Here is a 9,809-nt window from a genome sequence, read left to right as displayed (position 1 = left end):
CCTATTAACTGCCCACCAAGCCGTCCTCTTCCTGATCAAGCGACCACTGCTGGAGAGTGGTGCATGCTTTCATTCTCCAGCCTAACTGCAGAGGAAATATGAATTTCTTATTACCTGCACACCATACCACAGAATGGAGGCAGAAGATAGACATTTGGGCTACTACTTTGTTGAACACAAGGGATCTGCAAGGAGCATTTAATTTTACCTTCCTTAAGTTCACCCAGACAATGTCTTCATATCCCTGCCTATCTAATACTTCCTCTGGTCATAGGGGTGGGACTAAAACACACACCTTTCATCCAGATGCTGCAGGTTGAGAGAACAGCTATATTTGGCTTGAGAAGGTGGCTCTTAAACAAAATTCTAGGTTTCCCCCCCTTCAGCACTGATATAGAGCTGAAGCAATAATGACTATCTGCTTCAACCTTCCCCAACTCTCCAGATGTGTTGAACTAAACTCCCAGCAGTATCCCCTGCCCAGAAAGACAATTGCATTGCCACACTGGCTGGGGATCATGGGGGCTGTAGCTCAACACTGCTGAAGGGCATCTTCAATTTGAACAAGGCTGAACTTGCTCAACCTGATTCCAAATACCAATTCCAAACCTCCACAGAAAATGACAAAAGGAGATATAGAGCTGAGTATCATCAGCATATTGATGAAAACTCACTCCTCATCCCTGGATGATCTCTCCCAGAAGTTTCATGCAAATGTTGAAATGCATAGGGGAGGGCGGGGTGGGTAGAAGGTAGATCTCCAGATGTTTTAGACTTCAACTCCCAGAAGCCCCTGCCAGCGTAGCCAAAGGTGAGGAACTTCAGCTGGAAGTTGAAGTCCAAAGCACCTGGAGATCTACTTTCTGCCCACCCAAGCATAAGAAACAAAATTGAACCCTGTGGGACTCCACTGAAGAAAGGGTCAAAGATGAATCCTCCAGCACCACCTTCTGAAATCTGCCCCCAAAAGGAATGGAGCCATTGTGAAAGGATCCCCCCTCCACCCCGCTGCTGCATCCCAGCAAGCCCGCCCAGCAGGACAACATGGCCAATAGTATCAAAAGCCACTGAGAGATCCAGTGAGAGAAATCCAAAACTACAAATGGAAAGCCGAAAACTATTATTTTGATCTCTCTCTCTTTCTGTGTCTGTGTGCTTTCTTGAATTTTAATCTGGAAACATTTGAAGGTGCAAGTTGTGAAAAACTCAGCTTGACCCCAGACACTCTCACAGGGGTAGCTCCACAGCACATGCTTGAAACTGTCTTCTCCACTGAGGAGATGTTCTCCTGTTATGGGGATGAGTTAAAAGGGCTCTGTGCATGCATCAAAGATGCTGGACCCACAGGAAACTGCTAGATAAGAGCTGCATAATTCCTCAAAGCTTTCACAAATACACTTCCCCACAACCTACCAACTATGAATGTGAAAGTTTGGATTTTACTATTCCTTAGGGATTAGAAAAGCCCATTAACTTAATCTTTGCAGATCCCCACCCCATTATGAAAGCATTGCCTGTAAAGGCCTTCAGACAGAGGCATTATGTGTGGTGTGTGGGTTTTCTGTGAAATGTTCTTTAGGCTCTGTGCTCTGGATGATGCCCATGTTGATGTAAATTCAGAGAAATTTACTGGACAAGATTATACTGGACAAGATAAACAGAACCCATTTCCATTCCTACCACCAGTAATTCCCTAGAAACATTTGCTTATCCTATTTGTATCCTGCCTTTCCTTTCAGGCATACTTGGCATTTTCCATATTATCCTCACAATCATCCTCTATGTCATGGGTGCAGAAACCCAAGCCCAGGGGCCAAATCTGGCCCTCTGGGGGTCCCAATCCAGCCCTACGGGGTTCTCCAAGTATCTACACACCCTTCCCGGCCTGACACACTTTTGCCTGACCACTGATCATTTGGTGGCGGCCCAGTTTTTGTGCAGGTTTGAAGGTTGAAATGCCTCTCCCAAGGCTTTGTTACTGACTGGCCATGAGAGCTTTACATTAAATGTGCTGGCATTTTGGCCCCTTTGCCTTCAGTCCTGCCCACCACTGGAATGCAGGCCCCCACAGGAGCTTCTCTGAAATGGAGTTTGGCCCTTGGCTGAAAGAAGTTCTGCACTTGATAAGCTTCATGTCTAAAACAGTATTTGTAGCCAGGTCAGCTAGGTGTTCTTCAGACTTTCTATATCTCACACTGACATATTTGCTGAGGAACCCATGAACATTTTCCATGAAAACCCCTGCATATTGCTATACCTATAAATATTTAGTTAATTACGCCTCAAGCCTCTCTCCCCACAATGTCGAAGGCTGGAGGGGGTTAAGGGAACATGTTGGTTCCCCTTAGTGCGGTGCCAAAAATTTCTCCCATGTGTTTTTTCAACCATTCTCACTCAATTTGATAGAAGAGAAATTGCTTTCAAAAGAAATTCAATGGTGAAGGCAATTCCAGAGAAATTCTCATAGGTTGGGTTTGGGTTTCTCGGGCTTACGTTACTTGGGAAGTGGCAGAGGAGTGAACTCAAGTATCCTGTTTTTCATTGTACAATCATCTCTTTGTCTGCCTGTGGCCTCCTCAGCTTCCTACACCTCAACTAAAGCCCAGTTTAAAGCACCATGAGGTAATTCCTCCCATAGGCCGTTTTCAGATCAGGACATACAGGCAGCCTGGGAGGCTAGCTGTGATTAGGTACGCTCAGAAACACCACACACATTGATGATAAAACATCCTGAATGAGGCAGAACAATGGAAGCCTCTTTCGTGGGGGGAGAAAACTTTCAGGAAATTGGAGGACAGATTTTGGCAGAGCCACCTCATCCCTGGAGCTAGACACAGCGCTGACCCCACCCGCATTGTGGAAGATGCAAACTGGGGCCCAGCCTGCCAAGACAGTTAATGCTGTTGCAGCATGAAAACCCCCAAAGCCCTTAGGAAAAAAGAAAGAAGCTGTACTATAAGCCCTGCCAATGGAGGGCCCTATCTGGGAGATACTGTTGAGAATTTCTTCTCCCGCTGGAGAAATTCCGTGAAATTGTCTCCCATTTTTCTCTGCCCACAAGTAAGGTGGAGAATTTCAAGAGGCCACTTGGGCACAGCTCTAGCTCTCCTCCACCAGCCTCTGCCTGTGGAGGAGAGTGCCACAGGCAGGGGACGCTGGTGGCTCCGATTTGGGTGGGGCTGTGAATGCGTTCTGGGTTTCAGTCAGAACCAGCCAGAAGTCTAAGGGAGCTATCCAAGGTCCTGAACCTAGTTTGGAGATGGGGTTCAGCACCTTGGATAGCTCCCTTAGAATTCTGGCTGGTTCTGACTGAAACCCAGAATGGATTCACAGCCTCTCCCAGACTGGAGCCACCAGCCTCTGCTGGCTACAGGGGTCAGGGGAGCTCAGCCACAGGAGAGGCCCTGGCTGCACCGGGGTAGTACTTATTTAAGGGTGGTAACTTTTTCCATGCTAGTAGAAGAAAGTATGAATGCAAGAATGTTAACTGTTCAAACAGCAGGACAGAAACAGAATGCCTGAATTTCAGAATTTGGAGGCTAGTAGTATGCTACATATGTATAACAAAGTTCTATTGTTAAAAATGACTGCTGGCTAGCTAAACATTTTGTCACACCCTTTCCTTTGAATAACTCTAAGGGCGTCCTTCACCTCCTTGTTTCTCAGACTGTAAATTAAAGGGTTCAGCAAGGGGATGACAATTGTATAGAACACAGCGAGCACTTTGTCACTCACATCTTGGATGGGAGAGCCGTCGTTGCTAGACTTTGGTCGGAAATGCAAAATGAGAATTGCCCCATGGAAGATTGTAACTGCAATCAGGTGTGAGGTGCAGGTGGAGAAGGCTTTGCGTCTGCCTGCAGCTGAGCTGATCCTCACAATGTTGGCAAGAATGTACATATAGGAAACCATGACACTAAGGATGGTGGTTGCTTCCACAGGTCCAGCCAGATAAAAAATCAGGAGTTCATTGATGGAGATATCAGAACAGGAGAGGGATAAAAGTGCAGTGATGTCACAGTATAAATGACTGATCTTATTAGAGTGACAGAATGACAGCCTGAAGGTGAAGACTGTATGCACAAGAGAGTGCAAAAGCCCAAGAAAGTATGACCCCCCCACCAAAAGGGTACAGACTCTAGCAGACATGAGGACTGGGTAGAGCAGTGGTTTGCAAATAGCCACATAGCGGTCATAGGCCATGGCAGCCAAGAGAAAGCACTCTGTGCTCCCCAGACCTATAACAAAGTACATTTGCATTGCACATCCAATGAGGGAAATGGACTTTTTATCTGCTAAGAGATTCACTAAGGACTTCGAGGCAACCACAGAGGAGAAGCACACATCCAGGAGAGAGAGGTTGCTGAGAAAGAAGTACATTGGAGTGTGGAGACGGGGACTGGTCCTTATTAAGGCAATCATTCCAAGGTTTCCCACCAAAGTCACAATGTAAAAAGCTAGGAATGCTAGAAAGAGGAAGATCTGTTGTACAAGATTGTTTGTTAAACCTACAAATACAAACTCCTTGATCACTGCGGTGCTGTTTTCCTCTGTCATTGTGCCCAGAGCAGGTTTTTTTCCAGATCTGCAAAATAAAGAAGTACAGCAGCACAGATAAATAATATTTTCTCCATAGTGCATATGACAAACATATGGAATCCATTGCCACCAGTTGTGGAAATGGCCAGTATCTTGTTTTACATTGAAAGAAGATTAGACAAATTTACAAAGGATGTCCACCAAAGCTAATTTTCTCAAAATGTAACTTCTGTTACACCGGCAGTATTCTCTCCCATTATCAAATGCTGGGGTAAACGAAAGGGGAGGCCTGTCCCAATCTTGCTTTCTTCTCAAGCTCCCCAAAGGCATCAGTTTGGTGAATAAGAGAGACTAAATCAGCCTTCCCAAACCTGGCACCCTCCAGACGTGTTGGACTACAACTCCCATCACCCCCAACCAGCAGCCCAGTGGATTGTTGGCTGGGGTGAGGGGGATTGTAGTCCAACACATTTGAAGGTTACCAGCTTGAGAAAAGGTGGACTAGATGGAGGTTTTGTATAGCACAGATGGGACAGGGTGTGATGAGGATCCTGACACATAAACTAGAAGTGTACCTTACAAAGCAGCCTCCCACCCACTGGCAGAAGCATCATCTGTTAATGCAGGAAATTGGCTATACCACAAGTAGTGTGAACACCCAGACTCGTTCACTCATTGCTTCTGATATCCCTCAAATTAGGCTGCTACAAGAATACCACGTTTTACTCTTTTAGAACAAAACAATACATCTGTGTTGGAGAGGATGTGGAATTGATGGTGCCCAAATACATATGTGGTGGGAATGCAGAAGGGTTAGAAAATTCTGAGACAAGGTATTTCAAGAAATAGAAAGAATTACTGATCAAGAGATTTGTAAAACACCAGAATTAGTTTTATTGAATATGTTTGTAAAAGAAAATAGAGAGATTAGAGAAAAAACATTAATTGGTTTCTTGTTGACAGGTGTGAGGCAATTAATTGCAAGTAATTGGAAGACAGCCCAGATGCTAACAATCTCTATGTGGAAAAAGAAAATCTGGGACATTGCAATAAATAAAAAGTTGACACAGAAACTAAGAGTCCACATGAAATGAGACACTTTCAAGAAGGATTGGCCAAAATATATAGACTGTATGAAAAAAGAGTCAAATGGAACCACCTTGGTGGAAGCCTATAGAAATCTATGGGACTCATGAAAAGAAGAAGACAATAAAGGAATAAAACAGGATGAATTAGGGAGCAATCCTATGGCTGCTAGACAGGGGCTAGAAGGCCATAGGATATCGTGTTATCCGGGAACCAACCGTGGAGCACGCGCTCCGAGGTTGGTTCCTGGAGAACTGACCGCCCCCCACTTCCGCGCTGCCTCGGAAGCAGCGTTGAACATCTCTGTCCTCTGTGCTTGCAAGAGGAGTGTGGAGTGGCCAAAAAGGGGTGTGGCTGAGGGCGTTCCAGGGCAGGGAGGGTGGAAATGCCTGTACGAGATATCCTCTGTGTTGTTCAGCAGCCTCCTTCCCTGCTTCGTGCTCCTGCAGCTAGACAGCCGCCATCGGCTGCCTAGCAAAAAATGCAAGGCAGGAGAAGTGTGGAGGGAATGATCCCCTCCATACTTCTCCTGCCCCGCTTTGAATAGGTGGTCGCCTCCAAGTTCGGAGGCAGCCGCCTATCTGGATAGGATTGCACCCTTAATATATTATACTGGAACAGAAATAGAAAAAAAAGGGAGAAGAAGAATCCTGAAACTGTTTGAGCTAGGGGGAGGGATTGGGGAGGGATTTTGAATGAATATTAATGTGGTTTGTTTTTTTGTAATTTCTTTTGATTTTCTTTTTTTAAAAAACAAACAAAACAAATAAGCAAACAAAAAATCCAACACTTCCCATTAGGAAGAATGTTGAAGAGAATACATATTAGAATTATTTGTAAGCAAATTCAAATTTTTAAAAAATGTCCAAAAACTTTCTCCCACTTTTGTTTCAGCTCCAGCCTGTATAATTAATTAATCATGGGGATGGGAGGAGGGGTGGGAAATGATCAGCGAAAAACAACATCATCTGGACTCCCTATAAAATTATGTTAGTGAGACAGGGCAATATTGCAATAAAAGCCACATCTGGAAATGCCACCATTCTAATTTCTCCTGGAAATTAAAATGATCTACAAGTTCTAACTCTTGTTGGAAAAATGGGATGCTAGCAGTCCTGTCAGCTTAATGTCTGTCTCATTTAATTGGTCAAAAACATTAGTAAATCTAGAGTAGTTAAACATGTAGAAGAACAAGCCTTGCTGAGGAAGCAGCACCATGGATTCTGCAAAGAGAGCCACTGCTTTACAATCTATTTGGAGTTCTTTGACTGTCAATCAGTATGTACAGAGGGATATCTGGTAGATTTTATATCCCTGGACTTCCAAAATGCTTTTGACAAAGTGCTTCTCTCCTGAGTAAACTTAGCAGTCATGGGATGAGAGGATGGGTTCCCTTGTGTTTCAGTAAATAGTTAATCAATAAGAAGCAGAAGTTGGAATAAAACAAGGCATGCATTGGAATATTCTTAACTGTTGTGGTCCGGCCAGAGTTGAGCCTATTTAGGTCCTGTTGATTTCACTGGAAGAGAATCAAGCCACATGGTTGTTTCTCTGAAGCCAATGGGACTTTGACATGCTTAACCGTAGCCTGATAGCGCCCAGTGAGATTGGACATTTTTCACTCTAGATGAAAACCTCTGTGAGTTCCAAGAGACAATGTTTCTATAGTATCTGTGTTTACAAATGGACACATAGCTGTCCATAGCTGACTCAGTTACAATGTTCTAGCATGCTGGTGACGTATTTTAGCAAAGTTGCTGGCAGGTGGTTTCAGTATGCCTTGATATATAACACAAAGAGGAAAAACTAACATTCAGGCTGTTGAACATCCAGTCATTCATTACAGTACATTTATACCCCATCTCTCCTCCAAGGAGCTTAGGAAAAGCAAACAGAGCTCCGCACCCCACCCCCATTTTATCCTTACAACAACCCTAAGGACATTTCAGATCAATAGTTATTATACCTACTGTACCTTTTAAATATTTTACCCTGTGCTGTGAACTGCCAAACAATTCATGCAAAACATTTATTTTAACCAAAATAGCCAACTACTCCACCAACAGAAGGAATTATAGCAAATATAAGCTTACCTGGGACAACAGTCTCTTTTCTTTCTTTCAGATTCCAGATAGATAGCTGTGTTATTTTGTTTTGAGGGTCAGAAGGGGGGTGCAGAGAGTGAAAGAGAACAATGGTGCTTCCAGATGAGGCTTTTATTGTGCAATTGCCCTGCTTCGTTCACAGAATTTTATGGGAAGTCCAGACATAATCGTCTTCAATTTCTAGCCCTCCCATTTCCCCCACACCAGACTTCTTCTGCCTTTTTTCTTTCCACAAAAAAACCCCATTAATCAGGGAAAGACGGGGGAGCTGCACAATATCTTTTGGTTGGTAGTACCACGAGCTCTCCATCTGGAAGCACCCGGAGGTACCACTGGCATTTAAAAAACTAACTAGTTTATTGTGGCAATAGCTTTTCTAACAAGAGCTTACTAGTGTACTGTATACCATATTTTGTGTAAAAAATTTTTTTTTAATGAAATTAGATGTGTTTAATCAGGGTGACCATCTATATTACAATTGCAGTTTCTCCACAAAAATGTAGGTACACTTCGAGAATGTCCTCAATCTGATTGCCATCTTGTTCTCTGCTTCTCCAAAAGACGAGGCTTGAGAAGGAAGCAAGTACCCTGCTGTTCATTAAATAGGTCCAGCTACATCTCCTGGCATCCTACAGCCCCAGCACCCTGACAGGGCTCACTAGAATGGATGCCTGCCCCGCCTCCTAATGCCAGGCAGCTGAGGCTGCAAGTAGCCATTTAAATTTCCCACAGTGCCCTGGTGTGTGCTATGTCAGGCATTCCAGGGCATTACGATGGTAGGACTCTCTGAGTTCTGCTGCCACCACTGCCCCATAAGCCTGAGGGAGCATGCTGATGCCCACCAGAGGATACATTGCCCAGGGCTCTTTCAAACCTGTCATTAACAGTCCTAGTGACACCCAGTCTGTAACAGTTGGCCTTGGCCCTTCTCTTTGCATCCAAATGGTCTTCATACTCCATACCATCCATACCTTTTTCTTTTCCTTGCAGAAGGCCTAACATAATAACAAACATCTAGGCTCTTATTTTTAAAATGCCTCTGAAGTTGTAACTCTGCCTATGGCTTCAGAGGGGTTTTCTAGGCAATCCTATGGCACCTGGGATGCTGTCCAGGGGCTGTAGGATGCTCTCCTAGTCTCTAATCTGAATTTATATTGGTTGGCTGTTGTTAGAGAACTGGTTAATAAGGTCTAATCCTACCACCACATCTCCTCACCCCACACACCTTCCTCTTCTGCTAAATTCCCTCAGAACTAAAGTGACCAATGTACTGCATTATCTGGGATTGCAAGAGCTAAGTAACAACTGTGATTCTTAGGGAGAGTCTAGATGTATGTAAAACCGGAGCCACTCTGCTCTGGAAAGGACATTGACCACCCTCACACACATCTTATCTTGGTGATTAAATTCAGGGGGAGCATATTCCACCATTTTGAAACTGAATGGGTTGTGCAGAACGCTGACTTAGCTGGGTGCCTCAGATATCATGAGGCACCAGCTCCTCTCTCTTGAGAGGAGTTTTTCAGCTTAAAAACAAATAATTGCCATACAAAAATAATCAGTTGCTGCATAATTGCTTAAATGTATAATCTTACATACATAACCCTACATATACAAACAGCACATTAAACAACAAACAAAAAGGCTAACAGCCTGACAGAAGCATGGGATTGCTGAAACCAGTTTCAAATCAGTGTTTGCTGCAGAGGCACTGCAATAGATACATGTATCATTTGAAGAGCAAAGGTAGTGAAGCTCTTCTTTCTTTTTTGTTTGTATGTAGCTGTACTTACTCTTAATAGAAAATGGGGTGTTAGCAGGTCTGAGGAAATCAACACAGAGTGAAATTCCACCAGTAGAACTGAATTCCAGAGAGGTAACAATATTGGTCTGTTGTAGCAAGCAAAAAAGAGTCATGTGACATACTTATTATAGTATAAGCATCCTTGCACAAGAGTCTACTTTGTCACATGTGTGAAATGGTATCATAAACTGGCACATATATATAGTCATAGAGGTGTTTGTCCCCCCCCCCCATAACACAAATCACATCTCCCAATGGTCTGTGTCCTTGGAGGA

The 9,809-nt window shown here is 43.9% G+C and overlaps 1 protein-coding gene across 1 annotated transcript; it reads right to left on the bottom strand.

The window, feature by feature from the left end:
• Nucleotides 1-3,594: 3,594 nt before the first annotated feature.
• LOC146358087 (olfactory receptor 5T17-like) lies at nucleotides 3,595-4,557 on the bottom strand. Its single transcript, XM_084829062.1, has one exon. The coding sequence runs from the start codon at nucleotides 4,555-4,557 to the stop codon at nucleotides 3,595-3,597; it is 963 nt and encodes a 320-aa protein (XP_084685188.1).
• Nucleotides 4,558-9,809: the final 5,252 nt, after the last annotated feature.

This window comes from Heloderma suspectum, chromosome 1 (genome assembly GCF_057233095.1).
Source record: "Heloderma suspectum isolate Gila_16-S chromosome 1, 16-S_ref, whole genome shotgun sequence".
Classification (NCBI taxonomy): Eukaryota; Metazoa; Chordata; class Lepidosauria; order Squamata; family Helodermatidae; genus Heloderma; species Heloderma suspectum.
The sequence above is the reverse complement of the archived record's forward strand: the minus strand, read 5'-3'. Positions and strand labels throughout refer to the sequence as shown.

Excerpts from the sequence above, each read along its gene's own strand:
- LOC146358087 (XM_084829062.1), bottom strand. The coding sequence starts at position 4,557 with ATGACAGAGGAAAACAGCACCGCAGTGATCAAGGAGTTTGTATTTGTA.